The 19,085-nt window shown below is 42.3% G+C and overlaps 1 protein-coding gene across 1 annotated transcript in view; it reads right to left on the minus strand.

Moving 5' to 3' along the window:
• Positions 1 to 19,085, minus strand: part of SMG6 (SMG6 nonsense mediated mRNA decay factor) — a 304,176-nt gene that overhangs the window by 223,403 nt on the left and 61,688 nt on the right. Inside the window, exons 9-10 of the mRNA XM_007937452.2 lie at positions 14,681 to 14,742; positions 7,544 to 7,689 (exon numbers count right to left, since the gene is read on the minus strand). Of these exons, the coding sequence (XP_007935643.1) occupies positions 7,544 to 7,689; positions 14,681 to 14,742 (208 nt within the window). The remainder of the gene's footprint in view (positions 1 to 7,543; positions 7,690 to 14,680; positions 14,743 to 19,085) is intronic.

The following is a 19,085-nucleotide window of genomic DNA, read 5'->3' on the forward strand; positions in this document are numbered from 1 at the left end:
CTACAAAAGATAAATACAATGTATGTTGACAGAAAGCAGATTAGCAGATGCCTGGGGCCAGAGGGAGGGCACATATGGGATGGGGCACAAAGAGAACTTTTGAGGGTGATGGAAATGCTGTATCTTGATTGCAATGATGGGTGTATTAATTCGTCAAATTCACTGAAATGTACACTTAAAATGGGTACATCTTATTGTACATAAACTTGACCTCAATAAAATGGATTTTAAAAAAATGAAAGCTAGTACATATAAATCCAAACAAACAATTACAGTAACTGTCAACGGACTCAATGCTGCTTATAGCCCAAAACAGAAAACAGCCCAAATGCTCATCACGAGAAAATTGGATAAACTAGAATAAATATATAAAATGCAGTATTACAGCAATGAAAATGAATGAACTACTTACTATTACACATATCAAGGATGGCTCTCACGAACTTTACATGGAACAAAATAAGCCAGTGAGAAAACAATGTAAATATAATGATTAGCATTATTCTATTTATACACAAGCAAAATCAAACTGTTTTGTTTAGGGATGTTTACTTAGATCACCCTATAACGAAAAGCAAGGGAATGAATGCCACAGGGAAGATGACAGTTACCTGTAGTGGGGAGGAAGGGAGCTAGGATGGGATGCTAGCTGGGCAGCTTCTGGTATACTGACAATATTCTGTTTCTTAACCTGGGTGGTGGCTACATGTGTAGTCAACTTTATCATTCTTTCAAATGGTTTATATGCTCATACTCTTTTCTGTATGCAATCCACCATCCCCTCAGGGCAAAAAAGGAATCATAGCCCCTTCTAAGAATGTCATGTGAAAAGCCTCTTTTTAAAAGCAAGAAGGATACTAGGAATGATATCAAAAATAAAAAACCAAGTTGCTGAACGGTTAAAAGTGATGGTCGAACAACATGATGAACAGAATTCACGTTAATGAATTGTACATGTGAAGATTGTTGAAATGGCAAATGTTCTATCACTTCTGTATTTACCAAAATTTAAAAAAGAAAAAGAGTTCTAAAAGAGGCTGCATGACCCCCAAACTACTGCTCTGAGATAATCTTTAAACCAAAAATATCCTCTGAAGGCTCCTTAAAACTGAACAATAGTTTAGCTTAACTAGTAAAGAATGCCTGCCTTGAGCACTGTGCTCCTTTAAGATCGAGCTGCATGGGATGAAACTGACAACAGTAACTCCAAAGATTAGATAGGAAACTTAAGGGGCAGTGAGTTTATGTTAATGGAAGAGGAACAACTCTGAAATAGAGAGTGAGAATGGTCGTACAACTGAAGACTGTAACAAATGTCACTGAATTGGACATGTAGAAATCACTGAATTAATGTCTATTCTGCTGTGCACATTCTCAACAACAAAATTAATTATATATATATTAAAAAGTTCCTAAAAAGTCCTTTAAGAGACAATAAATATCCCAAACCAAGAGAAAGACTGAACACCTGTTTACCAATGGGTCATGAACCACCACACCCACCTTCATTTGCCCAAACCAGATCTTTTCCTTCTGTCAGCATACCTGTGATCTCTCACCTGAGTTCCAAGCAACTTGGGAGAATTGTGACTCCCCCCAACTCCCTCATCTCTACTTACGTTCCTCTTGTAATCTCAGATAAGATTTGTGCATCACTCTTCTCATCAAAGAACAGATTGAGCAAATGGGGAGAAGGGGGAAATCCTTGCATTTTCTAATCATCTCAATTAAGTCTAGAGAAGCCCTTATGCCTTCTGATACAGACGTCTGGACACTTGGGACCTGCTATGCAACCTTGCACAAGTTATTTAACTTTCCTGATAAGTTTCTCTTCATCTACAAAATAGGATATAAAGTATTTACCCCCTGTCTCAGAGTTAGGGTAGGAGAATCAAATGAGAACATACATATAGAAACTATAAAGTAACACAGGTATCATCACAGTGTTGTTGCTGCTGTCCTTATTGGCCATGATCTTGGAAAGCTGCAATTCTTCCTCAGACCAACTTTTAGGTGCTTAGGGTTCAAAGTGCAACTTATTTCTTTCCCCAAATAACACACTTGTCAACAATGAGTACCTACCTGGCTTGAGCTCCCTGCAAACTACACATTTAGAATTCTACTCCTTAGGAAAAGCTTAAAAAGAGCTCAGAAATGGTAGGTGAGATTTCTGTTACCAAGAGGCCTCTCAAAAATGTCTCTCCAGAATAACTCCATCCTGGGACCAAAAAAAAAAAAATTGAGAAGCTATCAGATGGCAACAGAGATGAGGATCTGGCCCACGTTACCCCCTGGACAATGGTGGGGTGATGCACTCTGTACTCCATACCAAAAGCCCATACCAAAGCAACAGGGACATCAAACCACAGCCTGAGCACCCAGGGCAAAAGCAGAGACCACCTCTTCAATTGATATAAGAGGCTTATTTTATTGATATAACTGAGTTTTCTCATTTCTTTAGCTTTTCATAATTGCTTCTCTCAGATTTATTCTGAAAACAACATGGACCCGGGAACTCAGAGTGGAGGAGAGATGTAGTAGGTCCTCATTTCCTTAACTTTATCTTCTTGTCCAGGGAACTTCAACTATAACCAAAAGCAGAGATTGCTGAGGGAAGAAACATTCACTGAACAGCCTACTTCTAGTTAAATCTCTCCTACAGGGATAGAGGGCACAGTTTAAGCATGCATCCTCCTCTGACCTGCCTTCTAAAGCCTAGCCTTTTCTAACACCTATGAATCTATTTCTCACAAAATCTGTCGGCCAGGCTGGCTTTCTCTTTCTTAATAAACATTTACTCTAAATTGGGCACCTCTGAAAATGAAGGTTATGCAGCACTGACTTACCTGTAGCAATCTACCCACAAATCCTTTTGGAGAAAAAGCCCAAGGGCTTCGACCGCCACAGACAGAGAAAAAGGACTGAGAGGGGCAGTTTGTACAGCTAAACTCAAGCTTAACCCCTGATGGAAGGCTTATTCTGACAAGCAGAGGATTAGGCATTTCATACATTCTCCTTGGAGAAGAGACTCAGAAGTAAATCACCAAAGAGAAGCAAGTTGCTTTTCTGAAGGACTCTAGGGTTGTTCCTATGTCATCCACTGAAGCAAGATACTGGAAGATAAAGAAATACTGGTTGTGAATCAAAGTGCTCAACTAAGTCAATTTCTGTGTGTGACAATGGTATGGAGGTGTGGGTCCTTACTCAAGCATCACAGACTTCTGGGTTGAGCTCTATCCATCCTACATATAGCTGTGGTTCTCTCTACCTTTAGAGACGTGCATGTGGCACTTCCTCTACCTCCTGCAATTCAGGATTACTAACAGATAATTAAAAAAAAAAAAAAAAAGCGTAAAAGAAAATGAAAGGAATGCTAGTCTAGTCCCAGTCCTACCTCAATCTTAATCCCAGCCCCTCAATCTTCCCAAAGAGCGGGGAGCAACTGATGGCACAGGCAAGAAGTGTCTCTTGGGTGCCCTCTTGCTGCCATCAGGGCTTCTCTGCAAGGCTGAAATGGAGGTCCACTATGGTCACGAACTAGTAGAGGAGGAAAAAGAGGAGGGGGCCAGGGCACAGAAAAGGGAAGTTATTCCAGTGGTGGCCAATGAATAACATCCAATGATTTATAGGAAGTATAATCCAATAATCAGTAAAATAAAACAGTGTGTGCCTGAGATGGTTTTGATTCCAGGAATTATAAAACATATTTTTAAAAAAGAGAGAGAGCAAGAGGGGGAGAGAAAAAAAGAGAGAAAGAGAAAAAGGCCAGATTGGAGAAAATTGGGCACAGATGGGGGACGCAATGGGGTTTCAGTGATGCCCTACCACAAATGTTGCTTCAATTATTCCTCTTCAAGAAACAAGAGTTTTATTTCCTTAAATTACAAAATTTTTAAAAAATTAAAATTCTTGGAGTGCTTGTGGTTTAGATCAACAGTTCACCCTCCAGCATCACGTCAGCCAATCAGATGGCTACTGAAGTCTTAAATACTGAGCCATGTGGAGAAGGCCCCATTTCTCCCTCCAGGCTCTGGAATACCTTAGAGAGATTACCAATTGTGACATCATTCTGGGAACCACCTATCTCACCACCACCCACTACCCACCAAAGGACTGCTCTGGATACTGGCCAGGTAAGGAACACACTGCTCAGTGAGAGCTTGCTTGTCCAGAACTGTGGCCTTTCTCACCCTTGTATACAACAAGTATTTACTAAGTGCCTAATAAATACCAGGCACTATGCTAGGACCCCCAAACTTCCCTTGGTCCATCCTTCACATTTATCTGTCCCAACTACCTCAGGCTCCGCAGTCCCACTGAAGCAGGATTTTCAATAGGGCCCATGTCTCCCCACCAAGAGCCCCAAACCCATGATTTTTAGGATACCTGCTGCAACCTGAAAGTTAAGATGGCTAAATGTCGTGGCACAACTCAAGGTATTTCCCGCTTAGGAAAGAGGGCAAATTTGGCCTCACCATCTCTGCCTCCCTGGGCAGGGCTGGCTCCAGGGAAAAGAACCACCTAGGAAAAAGGGACAGGTGCCTCTGCCTTGCAACCAGCTAACCTTTGTTCTCCACTTTTGCATTCTGAGGTGATCAAAGCTTTTAAACAGTTTCATGTTAAAAAGCAGTCACACTGTGTTAGTAACAACATGATTTCTATCCCTAGACTACTGGTATTTTGGAAAGAGGCTATTACACAAGAGTAACACTAAACACAAAAAAGTGAATTATTCATGGTAGCGTTACAGGCATCAGCAAAGAACATACTTTAGTCTCTGTTGCTCTCCAACTCACACTCCTTTGGTACCACATCTGCGGGGAAGGCCAGGCACCGACTGAGAGGATCCAGACTGCCTTGAAGGCCGTAAGATCACCTCTGCTCCCGGCTGGAATGCTCCTTCTCCAGAGTCCAGGAACTGACATACGCAAACACCCACCCAGAAAGACAAGTCCAGGAAGGAATGGAAAGAAAAATGATGGCCCAGATGTTCTATAGCTCCCAGTGGCTGCCAAATCACCACAGACTCCAAGCACCTGGAAGGGCCAGGCAGCATCAGGCACTTGCTTCCTGGTTTCAGACAGCCAGGCACCCGCAGCTGGGTGGCAACTCTGACAGCAGGCAGACTGGCCTGTAGGGAAACCGTTAGGAGGGCACTGGCTGACTGGCCTTGGGGGCTGAACACTGAGGGCTGATTTATCACTTCCTTACTCATAAAAATGTGATTCAAACTGCTGCTGATTAGTGAAGGATTTAAATCTTTACCCTCTCCCCAACCCCCTTTGCTCTCCACCCCCGGCCCAGATGCTGCCGCTCAGCCACAACACCCCCTTCTTGCCACTGTCCGTGCAAGCACAGCACAGGGCCCAGAGAAGATGACTCATGTGCTGGGAAATGGAAAAGTGCATCTTCCCACCAACCAGCCCTGCTGAGTGCTCTGCTCACCCCTTTCCCAATGGCAGCCCACACAGTGGGGTCTGGAACGGCTGCCTCAGCTGCACACCGGGTACTTGGCAGCACGTCCACAGAGCTCTCTGTCCTAGTTGAGTGTTATATCCTGTGGCCTGGACTGTTTTTCCCTGAAACACCCCTAGAGCCTCTGACCACCTCAGTTCATACTCCTTTTAGCCACAGCTGGCTCATGAAGGCAAGAGTGAGGACAAGGCCTGAAGTGAGTAGGACAGTCTCAAGTACAGGCTCTCATACCTCCTTCCTGGTTAGACTCCTCATTATGACCAACCATGAAGAAGAGTCCTAGAAAAAGTATCTTGGTCTCAAATGGGGGAATCTCCTATTTCCTTCTTTCTCTGTTCTCATCATCTCACCTCCTTTTCACCCATATTTTTTTTAACTTAACAGCTACGAGAAAAGGAAAAGGCCTCACTTGTGGCCTGTGAAAAGGCCAAGGTATTCCTTTTTATGGAGCAGAAGCTGCTGACAACAGATGCTTCACAGGCAAGAGCTGCAGGTCCTTCACATTCACACCTACAGAGGCCACAGGTCACCTGATGTTGGAACAATGCCTTGGCAGAGGCTACAGCTCTGTGACAGACGCCTCACTGAACTCTGTGGGTTGTTTTTCAGTGGGAGGCAGTAAAATGAATGGGAGGGCACCTCAGGAGGCCTCCATTTCCTGAGTCCAGTGAGCTTCCCACTCTGTAGCAGAACTAGCAGAGTAACTATGAAGGAATCAATCTCCTTCCCCTTTGGACTTCACAGCCTCACCAGGACAGCACTTTACAGATTTTATTTCCTCCTTCCTAGAAACCACCAGTGCCCCTCAGGACTCCATCCTTCCTCAGAGTCGCTTAAACAAATAGCTATCTCAGGAATAATTAGCCAAGTTCAAAAAGGCACCTAAGTCTCTGCATCTTGCCTTCTGCTGGGAATTCTAAACGCTGTAGCAGGCAACTCGAGAGGAGAAAATCTCCTCTAGGTTCAGATGTGATTCAAAACCCAAGCAGGCCAGCAGAGGACTCTGCAGAGTCCCAGGAGGAGCCAAGTGTGGCATGCCCACTCTTCAGCAAAGAAACTCCCTTACCAGCAGCAAGCTGAAACAAAACCTGCAGACACAAATGGGCAGACAAAGAAATCAACTCCAGGGCAAGAGCAAGCAATAAGAAAACATGCAACAAGAGAACTAGGGACATCCTGTCCAGAAGTGCCAGATCTGTTTTTACAACAGTGTCCATGGGGCAATTCCACTCTGTGGCATTTCAGATAATACGCTTCTACTCCTAAGATCAAACACTCTGTCAGTGCTCTGAACAATTCGTTGGCAGCACAGACCAAATCTCCCTTGCAAACAAACACAAAAACTAATGTCACCCCAATACTACATATTTCCATCAAGTCAAACTACATCAAGCTTACCTGAAAAAGGAAGGAAGGAACGGGATCCTGGTAACATCCTTCAACTATGAGCTGGCCAACAGAACATTTAAAAATTCTGCTAATCAACCTACCTCCCATCCCCCCCACCCCTCAAAAAAAGTATATTCAGAAAAGCATTTCAAACTGCACACCAGTATACTAGCCAAATTCTGGGCCTGGTGGTTTTTCTGCTTCCAGATTTGAGTCACCAAAGCTCATCAATTCTCTGTTCTTACTCCCTGGCAGGCTCCCACAAGGGATATCCCATAGGGAACTAGACTTTTCCATATTGAACAAACAGAGTACACAAGTCCAGAAACAGCTATTCCCAATCCCTGCCAAGCGTATGGTCTCTGCAATGAAACATTTCAGCAATGCCTTTCCCCTGGGAGGGACTCTGGGTCTGCAGCCTCCACGAGGCCTTGCTGCAGCACTGCCTTTAGCACGGCCAGATGTGCAACAGCATCTCTGGGTTTGCAAATTAGGCTCTATACCCATGATTCCCTCCTTCCATCCCACCCAAGCACTGCAGAGTCACACAGATTTTACAGAGTAAAGATCTGAGAGGCAACAGTTGGGAGGGTAGTGTGTCTGGGTGAAGGGTGGCAGCACAGGAAAGAAGCTAGCCTATGATCTGTCTGTTTAGGTGAAGAAGCTGGGTGTTCCTTACCTTTCAACTGGGAGTTGTGCACAGCAAACATGTTGATGGCCATCAGCTGCAGCATGCGAGCGCTTCCAACAGGAGAGGGGCTATGCTGCAGTAACACCTGGAACTCCTTGAGGACCTTCTCAGTCACTGCTGGAAAGGTCTCCATCCTGCAGACACAGCATGCCCATCAGTGAGACACATCTCCAAGAGCACGTGGTGTGCACATGCACACTCGTACACACACACACAGAGTAACACCTAAAACATTTTTTTGCTACTTTCACAAATCTTCCTGTCATTTGAAACAAAAAGAAAGGGGTGAAGTGTTCATGGTTTACTAAAGCTCTGAAGATAGAAACAACTTAATTCTTGAATAAATCACTGTATGAGTTATTATGTTTTGGCATACTATTTCCTAACTCCTGGCAATTAACTGGATTCAAGCTGATATCAAAGTTTTTCTCTGAAACAGTTTTTCTAAATAGAAAACAAATTTCCTTTAAGTTCTGTTGTTGTTGTTGTTATATGCCGTCGAGTCGGCCCCGACTCATAGCGACTCCTCCTTGGGTTTCCGAGGCAGTATCACTACGGAAGTAGGATTGCCCAACCTTCCTTCCTAGAACCTACATATTCCCCAAACTCTGATATGAAAACTGTATTCTATAGAGTTACATGGATCTAAAGACTCTTTGCGCAAGTCCTTGAGACATAGTTCTGCTGCTGTTTTCAGAGACACTATCATGCTAATTGCTCCCCTGAAGGATCCCAGAATTTCCCCTTGAAGAATTCCTCAACCTAGGGCCCCAATGATCTATTTCAATCTTAGGATCCTGAATTGCTGCCCTGCTGCCTCATACAAGCCTCTGCTCATCAAGGCCTGTATGTTTTCAGGCCAGTGGAAGTATAATGCCCTGGCCAAGTGCCACTCCCAATACAGGATGAGCCTGCAATGTAGAGAGGCAGAAATCCAACCAGTGACCTAGGGCTCCTAAGGAGAGGTCCTTCAAACCACTGCTTGCCAAGTGCGGCCACTGGATCTCAAACAGTGGTGCATGCCTGGAGCTCCTCTGGCAAAAGCAACAAACCACAGCTGAAGCCCTCAGAAATCAAAAGCAAATTCAAACTTGGTGCTAGAGAGAGAAATCAGGCACATGAGCCTTCAGGCCGTGCGGAACAATTAGTGGTCAGCTAAGTATCTTTTATCCACCCCACCCCTCCATAAACAAACAAACTGCTCGTGGTACAATGTGTGTGTTGAGGGCTGGACTAATAAATAGCTTCTGGAAAGCCACAGGAGAGGGAATCCTTTTCAAAAGATACAAAACAGTTTCTGTCCTAGAGAAAGGTGCTTCCAGTTGCCCCGCACCTTGGCCCTCCCCCTGGCGAGTGGTACCCTCCCCAGAAAAACCCCAGAGCTCTCTGGTATCCTGGCAATCTTCATTCCTTGCCCTTGGATGGCAACTCCTATTATTGACCCTCTGGTGCCCAGAAGTCATGCCACAGCTATGGGTCAATTACAGTTTACATTCCAGTTCCCTTCTCTGCTGAGCTGTCTTCATTTTCATTGGCACAAAACATGCCATTTCAAGTGCCATTAAAACAAAACAACAACAAAAAAACACTCTTTGCAGACCCCCTAAAAAGTTTCAGAGCTGTTAAAACTCTTTGTAGGTTTGGAATGGCAGAGAGTGATATGTTTGGGGCTGGACTGGATCCATTTTTCCCCATGGGCTATAACAAGGGTTTCATTTTAAATCCTGACACTGCGCAGCACTCTTTCTGGTCGGAGGTGGGGAGGAGGACTAGCACTTCTCCTTACGAGAATAGCAGAGTTCACTCTGCTTGAAAAGCAGCCACACTGGGCAAGTTTCAGAGCCATGTGTCTTGGTGTTGAAAGGCAGTAGAGAGCCAGCACAGAACGACATGACAGAAGTGTCACGTGGGACAGTCTTGCTTCGAAGCTCTGTCTGAGGAAACCTCTTCTCTGGGATGGGAATTGAAACAGATCCATTAACACTCCCCAGGTCAGAGTGAAGTTTCAAACAAGCACCAGGCCAAAAAGACCACATTTTCTTTGGTTAAAAAAAATTTTTTTAAAGACCGCTCTCCACCTTTCAACCAGCTCAACAAAACAAATCAAATGCATAGAGTGTAAGAGTAACTTCAAATCTGAAATATGTATCTACTCAAAGAAATCTGCTTTGTCAGGCAGTAACTGAGGGAAGCACAGATAAAAGAATTCCTCCTCAGAGCTCAAAACCAGGTTTCCAGTTCCCAATGTGTAACCAAATTGCTGTCTGATTGTGGTCTCAAACTACCTGTAGTAGTAGTAGTTGTTGTTGCTATGTGCTGTCAAGTCGGACCCAGACTCATAGCGACCCCTCCTTGGGTTTCCGAGGCAGTATCACTACGGAAGTAGATTGCCCCATCTTCCTTCCGAGGAGTGGCTGATGGGTTTGAACCGCCAGCCTTCTGGGTAGCAGTCAAGTGCCTTAGGCACTACGCTACCAGAGCTCAAGTACTTGTATATCTTTTTCTTGGAGAAATAATCTTTGCTCTACCCCATATTACAGAGAAGAAAATTAGACAAAAACTGAGATAATCATGGTAAAAATTTATGTTTTTTTTTAAAAAAAAACCCTGAAATTAAAATTTTTTGTGTTTATAGCTACATATCTAAGTATGTAAATGCAATAAATAGATCTGGAAGAATACATAAACTGATGTCTAACATTATCTTTTAGAGGATAAAGGGGGGCTGGGGGACAAATAAAATACCAATTTAGTCTTATCTGTAATGTTATAATTTTTACAAGATTTTATATTACATGTAATAACTGTAAATGTTTCAGCCAAAAAGAAGAAGAAGAGGAGAGAAAACATAAAAAGATGCTTATTTATAATTGTAAAAAATTGCAAGTAACCTAAAATGCCCAACAACGGGAGATAATTAAGATGACACATCCACATAACTAAGTATTAATTTTTAAAGTTGTATGAGATTTTTTTAAGCATGTGGGAAAAAGTTCCAAGATATATTAAATGAAAACAACAGTCTTAAAGCAGTTTAATGTGATCTCTCTAATATATATTTGTGAGAAAGTAAGTGTGCGTGTATGTGTGGTGTATAGAAAAAAAGACTGAAAAAATATACACCAAATGTTAACAAAGGACAGTTATCTCTGGGTAGTAAGAATATGGGTAATATTTTTATTTTTGCTGAGTTTCTAAATATTTTGCAATAAGCACTGTATAGTAAGAGAAAAGATTTCCCCCATAGTGAACACCTATTACTTTTGTACTTAAAAACATTTGTTAATTTTAAAAATAAATCAAGACAAACATTTTCTAAAAAATTCTAAGTCCAAAATAAATATATCAGTCTCTGAATTCCAAGAGACTTTGAAGCTGTGCAAATAAGAATGACTAGGCAAGCAAGTAAAAAATAAAGAGGTAACTTTAACCAGAGCAGTAATTGGAAGCAAAATTATTCTATTTGTCACAAATCAAGAATCTACACAGGCTGCCAGGTTCCTAACCTCTCTCAGTCGAATGCAGTAGGTCTGATCTGTCTCTCACCAGGAAAGCCTCTGTATGTCAGGAGCTACATGGCACCCCTGCCTGAGCCCGGAAGGATTGTGTCCCTATCCTTTATAAGTGCAAAAGATACAATCATGTTGAGGATATTTGTTTCCCTGACTTACGTGACTGCCTTGTGATCTCTTAGAGACACTTTATCTCATTTGAATGGCAGTTTCAAGAGACCAATCTTTCAAAAAACACTGGGACCTAAACCTGGGAGTGACTCAGACAGTGACTAACGGGGCAAGACCCAACCCCTTAGAAGCTGAGGAACCCAGGTTGGCTAGACAACATTCTCTGCAGAAAAGAATACTTACTACTTCTTCTCAACTGCTTAATTTTTAAAAAACTGAATAAGACATGAGTAAACTAGGAGTGAAAAAGGGAAACAACTAAGCCATGTGATGGTAGAAACGAGAGAAAAAAACATACTGCTGCAGAACATAGGGACTGAAAGGACCTCAGAGGTCATCAATTTAAACTACTGATAAAGAAACTGAAGCCCACAGAGGCTGACTTGTTCACTTTCAAGGTCTTGTAACTAGTAAGCAGTGAAAAGCAGAATCTTTATGGCACATGATCCCACCTAACACTTTGAACCTCTTTCCAAGTGATCCTAAGACAAAGACTTGCCTTGCACACAGTAGGCACTCAAGCATATATACTCATGTGATTTGGAACACCAGGCACTGGAAGATGGGGCAGCATTAGGGTTTTTCTCAAAAGGCAGGCGAGACAGTGATGTGCCTTCAGCTGCTCTCCATTACAATTGCCTCTCTCTTAATTCGTTTTCAACACCTCCCACATTTCACATCTTCTTGGTAATTAGGCAACAGTCCATGATGTGGTGTGTGGCTTGGGCTTTTCTAGTCTACATACAGACTTCTATACTTTTTCTTTTTTAAATAGAAATGTCATTGCTGTTTCTGCCTTCCAGAACAAACACGGGGCTCAAGTCTCCTTTACCTCCAGGACTGCATGAGAGGAATACTCATCAAGGAGCTGGAGTGTCTAGAACTTACATACATTCTCCTCATGTGAACACTGCTGTAACTCATTTTTTACAAAGGTGAAACTGGACTTGTCTTTTTGCCAACAGAGTATACTATGTACAGGAATGGAAGAGATTCTGAAAAGTAATCTGGGCCACAGTAAACCATCTCAGACAAATAAGATAATCTATGTCTTTTTAAAGGTCTCCAGAGAAGAAAATTCCTGAACTTCTTCCCTCTGTGAAATTTTCTTACACCTAAACCAAATCTCTCCAGCTGCAACATAAGCCTGTTTTCTCTTCCTGCCTTCCCATAAAAATCAAGAATGGTTATGACTTATATTTTTATATTTAAACATGGCACTCTAGTTGTAAATAAATCTTTTTTTGTTTTGTTTTAACTTTAAAATTTTTAAAGATGTGTTTGTCCTCTCAGATCTCATTTTCCAACTTGTTAATCACTGTAGTGTTTCTTTCTCAAACTTCCTCCAAAATACCTATGTCTAACTTTGAGAATTTAAAAAAGGGGTGGAGGAGGATAAAGATCTAACTGATGCTTAATCTAATAAAAATATATCCTAAATATTGCTTCACTCTAGGCTAAGATTTGTAACTTCTTTAATCCCAAAAGTTTTAACAGAGTTAAGAAATACCTAGAGTAGTGGTTCTCCACTGGAGCAATTGTGCCTCCCAGAGAACATTTGGCAATGTTTGGAGACACTTTCAATTGTCATGATTTGGTGGTGGTGTGGTTTCCCCCACTGACATCTATGGGTAGAGGCCAGGGATTCTATCAAACATTTTGTAATGAAATAGACAATTCCCCCTCCCCACCTCCGCAACAAAGAATTATCCAGCTCAAAGTGTCTATAGTACAGAGATCGTGAAATTCTGACTTACAGCAACGTGGTACAGGAAACTTTAAAGAATCAACATGGGAAAAGGAAAAAGGGGAAGATGTGTTGAGTGAAAAAAAAGTAGTAAGGGAAAGAAGGATGATAAAAATGAAAAAGAAGATAATAAAGAGATAAAGAATAGTACCATCACAACTGTTATTTCAAGTGTAGCAAAATAGCTATTTCCTGCTGTGTTACGTTACTTTCTAAGATGGTATCTACACTATGCACCTGTAACTGCAGCTTTACATTATTCACTAATGACTATCTTGGGACTTACTATAACCTACTAGAATACTAGATCCCTCCCTCTGATCTTGCACAATCCATCCATTTCTTATGATTCATTCATTCATTCATACAACAGATACTTACTGGGCACCTACTATGTGCCAGGCACTAAGGATACAACAATGACAGGCAAAAACCTCTGCCAGAGTAGAGCTTGTATGAGAGGTGAGAAAGGAGCTATTAATGCCATCTCGTTATTTTTCCAAGTGAATTACTGTAACCTTATTTCTACTGATACAGATTCATTCTACTGGCACTCCAATTTTCACAGGTCATTTCAAAATCAAAACTACCCTTATGATGGCCACCACTGTCACTCTTGCCCTGGCTGATGTCAAATGAATATGTAATAAGCACACTTTCTAGTTCACATGAAACAATGTTTCTTCAGGCAGGGAAAGGTCTTTCAGCTTCTCAAAAGTACAGTACAAAAGTATGTGGAAACTGATATTGTTCTTACTCCCACCAAGGAAACCTAGAGAGCATTACAGATAAACTTATAAGGTTATGACAGAAAATGAAAGGGAAACTATGACAGTAACTGGGGGATTTATAATCCAAAACAAATCACCTTAAAGGGTAGTTCACAATAAAACCTCCAACTCAGAAAAGATTAAAATCCAGTAGAGGACCTGTCTGAGAATACTGCCACCTAGCCCTCTCTTCACTCTCCTGTCTCTGTTCTGCACTCAGGAAGAATCCTAATTAAAGATAAGCTCAGCACATATCTGCTCTGGTTTGCAGATATTAAGTCAAGCTTTAGGATTACTAATTTTGCACAATGAGGAACACTGATCCACCAAAGGGAATACCCAAGACTCTATCCTTTTCCAAAGACTTAAGGAGTGAAGTAATAGGGTTTGCCCAGATGACCATCCCTGAGACGTACATGGATGTAAATCCAGGTGGAAGGTGAAACCATAAAATAGTCATGGTATTTACTGAGATTTGTGATGAGGATATGGCAAACTGAGCACAGAAGTAAGGGGTATGGGTCAGAAGGACAAAGAGAAAAGAAAATGCTACTCTTCTCTTTGAAGAAAAACCAGTGAACAGTATTCTCCCCAAAGAGAACCCCTGCCAGCTGCATTCAACATGCCTGCCTGAGGAGCTCACCAGGGGTGGAGGGAGAAATGGGTGAGAGGTTGGGAAAAGACTGTGTTTAAAAGGGGGTTTAGTGGGAGTAGAGAAAGAAGAGACAGAAAGACAGAGAGTAATATTTCCCAAACTTCATGAGCCCAGTAGGAGAGAGAATGAAGGGAAGAGAAGAGAAGGTGGAGGCCTCTAAGAATTCACACCCTGTGCCCTCAGTTACAAACACAGTCTAGTTGCTAACAATATTAAATTCCAAAATGACTTGTAATGTAGGAAAATAAAATAAACATCCTGCACACTTACCCAATCCGGGTAAACAGCTTCCCATGGGCATGGAGAAAACTGAGGATGAACCTTTTGTTCAGCTGCATGGGAAAAAGAGAGAGGAGAAAACAATTAAACTTTCCCCAGTTTCCTGTTACTGAACAGAGTCCCTAGTGACACAATAACCTGGCCAGGGTCTAAGGGGTGGGCACTAGGGATGGGAACCAAATGGACATCCCCAAACTCTCACATAGACCCGGGGCACATGCCCAACAGCTGCTGCTCAGCTGAGCCAAGATGACAGCAGGCTCAGTGAGCGGACAGCACCCTCTGCTGGTGTAGGACCTCTGTGCAGGCAATGAAGTAGTGAATCAGAACTAAGACAGGAAAGATGCCTGCAAGAAGATGTGTGGGAGACAGTATTTCTACATACAAACTGGAATGTACTATCAGAACGTCCATATAAAATAGAACTAACAGCAGGCAAAGTTACGATAACTTCCTAGCCACAGCCAATCACCCTGAAGGTGCGAGCTGTTGGCTCAGGGCCATGGTTGCAAGGGAAATCAAGCTCAACTGGCATGACACGCTACACAAAAACATTGTTGTACATGCTACTTTGGTAAGTAGCGACTGGGGTCTTAACAACTTGCAAGTGACCATCTAGATGCAACAAATGGTCTCTCCTTGTCCAGAGTAAAGAATGAAGAAAACCAAAGATGCCTGGAAATAATGAGTCCAAGGTACTAATGGATCATGCAAACCTCAGCCCTATAAGACCATGAGATCAAAAGAACTAGATGGTGTCCAGCTATCACTGCCAACCATTCAGGAAGGGATCAGTGCAGGAGATCCTGGATAGGGTGGGAGAAAAATGTGGAACAAAACTCAAAATCATAAAAATGAGGGTCACTGATCTGATAGAGACTGGTAAAACCCTTGAGACTATGGCCCCTAGTTACCCGTCAGGCCTAGAATTGAACTCACTCCTGTGGCTTCCAGCCAAACAACAGACAGGCATTTAAGTAAACATTTACACCAGGTAGGTATACTATTTAGAACAACCAATCATGGGCGATCAGGAGAACAATATTTATACAGGGAGACAGTTCACAGGGCAGGAATGGATAGGAAAAAAGGACACAGGGAAAAGGTAACCACAGGGAGGAAGTGGGAAGAGAGCTATTACATTTTGGGGATTGCAATCAATGTCATGGGAAACAAAATGTGCATGAAGTACTGTATGGAAAACAAATTCGTTCTGTAAACTTTCACCCAAATCACAATTTAAAAAAAAAGAAGAAGAAGAAGAAAAAGATGTCTGAAGCTCTGAGAGGTCAATCTGGCCTCATAATGATGGAAAAGAAATGTTGGGAGGAGTAGGAAAATTACCGATTTTGGAGAAGTACTGATCTTACTATGTATGAGCTATTTTTCTACCTACCCCAGAAACCAGGACTCTCCTTTTCTAACCAGGAGTAAGGTAACCTACTAACAAGCTCATCAAACGGTACTTTTTCAGCTTTTAAAACAAAGTTCTAGGTCTGGAACTGAATATTTATATGTCTACAGGGGCTAGACGTGAAGCAGGCTAGTAGGAGAGTTAGCAGCCTATGGCTAGTTCACTCCAGTTCTTGCTAAATGCTCTATGTGGCCTCAGAATGGTCATTTCTTTCTTTTTTTAAAGAAAAGGAGGAGATTAAGATCTGGGTTTTTATGTGAAACCCTGTTGGCTACTAATGGGAGGGGAAATAGGAAACACATTTTCTAGCCACATCTGGCCCATGAGCTATCAATTTACAATTCCTGTTCAAGGTTCTTAAAAAACTACTTCTATCAAAACTGAGTGGAAAGATGTCTCTGAGCAAAACAAAGGAGGGAAGACAAAAATTCAACTCCAAAAAGCTGGAGACTATCTAGAGATCAAGACTTGATGCCACCTTCCCTGGTCTCCTAGAAGCAGTGTGCTCAGGGCCCTGGAGCCTGAAATAGAAGTCAAGAATCCTGATCTCAGCATATAAGTTGAACATTTACCTGAGGTAGATACACTCCTTGGAGAGAAAAATCATGGGAGAAAGAGGGGCTGCTTATGCACAGGGAGACACCTCAGGGGGCAGGAGTGCATGGAGGGATGGACACAGGGAAGAGGTAACTATCGGGAGGAAGTGAGAGGGGAGCTGTTGCATTGGGGTAAACTGTAGTCAATGTCATGAGACAACGTGTGTGTGAACTGTTGTATGGAAAATGAATTTGCTCTGTAAATTTTCACCCAAATCACAAAAAAAAAAAAAAAAAAAATCGTGATCTCAGGAAGTAGCTAGGGTTAGAAACAGTCCAACACTCCTGGATACTTTTCCCAAGAGGAAAAACACCCCTGGTTTATATCCTTGCAAACACCACCAAGCATGATAGCAGCTCTATTTCCTGTGGAAGTTGCATGTGGGAAAAGGAGTATATATGCTCATCTCACCAATAACTTCAACAGAAAATTCTGCATATAAGCCTTTAATTCTGCATTAAACAAATTCCATTTAATCAGCAGTATTAGATTAGGCATTGATTTATGTAGTTAAAAAGCTCAGGACACTTTATTGAAAATAACCTCTCTGAGTTAGAGCCAGGAACAGGGAACTCCCTGAATAGAAGGGTAAAGGTAACAAAAGTGCTACAAAATAAATTACCAATGCTTTTCCTGTTGAGAGTGGGAAAACACAGCTAGAATGCAAGTTTCTAGGCCCACTAGAAAAAGACAGTGGTGAAAAACAGACTGGTGTTTAAGTTCTACCTCTGCCACTCAACTGCTGTGAGATCTCAGGCAATTCATCTAACCTCCTTAAGTGGTTTCTCTCTCTACACATTATGTACCTATATGCTAATAGTCTGTTGCAACAATTACATGAGCTTAGACATTTAAAGCATGCCTGACATGTTGTAAACACTCAATCTGTAGCTTAACACACTCTATGAATAAGAAGTGGTAAAACACGTGGAGAATCTGGGCAAAGGCTATATGCAACTTCTTTGTATTATTCTTACAACTCCTCCATAGGTAGGAAATTTCAAAACACAGTTAAAATATATATATTCTCTAGGAGCTCTGGTAGCATAGTGGCTAAAGGCACTTGACCGCTAACCAGAAGGCTGGTGGGTTTGAACCTCCTCAGAAGGAAGATGGGGCAATCTACTCCCGTAGTGATACTGCCTTGGAAACCCAAGGAGGGGTCGCTATGAGTCGGGTCTGACTTGACGGCACATAACAACAACAACAAATTCCTATTTTAAGGGGCTCTGGTGGCACAGCAGGAGCTCTGGTGGCACAGTGCCTAAAGCATTTGACTGCTAACCAGAAGGCTGGTGGTTCAAGCCCACTAGCCACTCTTCGGAAGGAAGACTGGGCAATCTACTTCGGTAGTGATACTGCCTTGGAAGCCCAAGGAGGGGTCGCTATCAGTCAAATATGACTTGACGGCAGTGTGTTGTGTTATGTTGGTGGCATACTGGGTAAGGGTATTTGGTTGCCAACCAGATGGTCAGTGGTTCAAACCCACCAGCTGTTCCACGGAAGGCAGATGAGGCAATCTACTTCTGTAAAGTTTTATGGCCTTGGAAACCCAATGAGGGTCACTAAGATGGAATGGACTCAATGTTGGTGAGTTTGGTTTGTTTTTGGTTATTTTTATTTTACCCTAGCTACTCTTCTTCCCACAGCTGTCAGTCATAAACTGGATAACTCATTCATTGTTGCTGCTGTTAGGTACCGTTGAGTCATCTCCGACTCATAATGACCCTATGTACAACAGAATGAAACAATGCCCAGTCCTGTGCCAGCCTCAAGATCCTTGCTATACCTGAGCCCATCGTTGCAGCCACCAAGTCAATCCATCTTGTTGAAGACCTTCCCCTTTTTCAACGACTCTCCATTTTATGAAGTATGACATCCTTCTCCAGGGAATGGTCCCTTCTGACATGATCAGAGTAGGTGAGATGAAGTCTGGCCATTCTTGCTTCCAAGGAGCATTCCAGCTACACTTCTCCCAGGGCAGATTTGTTAGTTCTTATAGCAGTCCACGGTAATCTCAGTAGTCTTTGTCAACACCACAACTCAAAAGCATCAATTCTTCTTTGGTCTTCCTTATTTCTTCTTTATTCATTGTCCAGCTCTCACATGTACATGAGGCAATTGAAAATACCATGGCTTGGGTTAGGTGCATCTTACTCTTCAAGGAGACATCTTTGCTCTTCAGCACTTGAAAGAGCTCTTTTGCAACAGATCTGCCCAATGCAATACGTAGTCTGATGTCTTGATTGCTGCTTCCATTGGTGTTGATTGTAGAGCCAAGTAAGAAGTCTTTGACAATTTCAATCTTTTCTCCATTTATCGTGATGCTGCTTATTACTGGCCCAGTTGTGAGGATTTTTGTTTTCTTTATATTGAGGTGTAATC

Source organism: Orycteropus afer, unplaced genomic scaffold (assembly GCF_000298275.1).
Source record: "Orycteropus afer afer isolate SDZICR_OR568_19922 unplaced genomic scaffold, OryAfe1.0 scaffold00042, whole genome shotgun sequence".
Lineage (NCBI taxonomy): Eukaryota > Metazoa > Chordata > Mammalia > Tubulidentata > Orycteropodidae > Orycteropus > Orycteropus afer.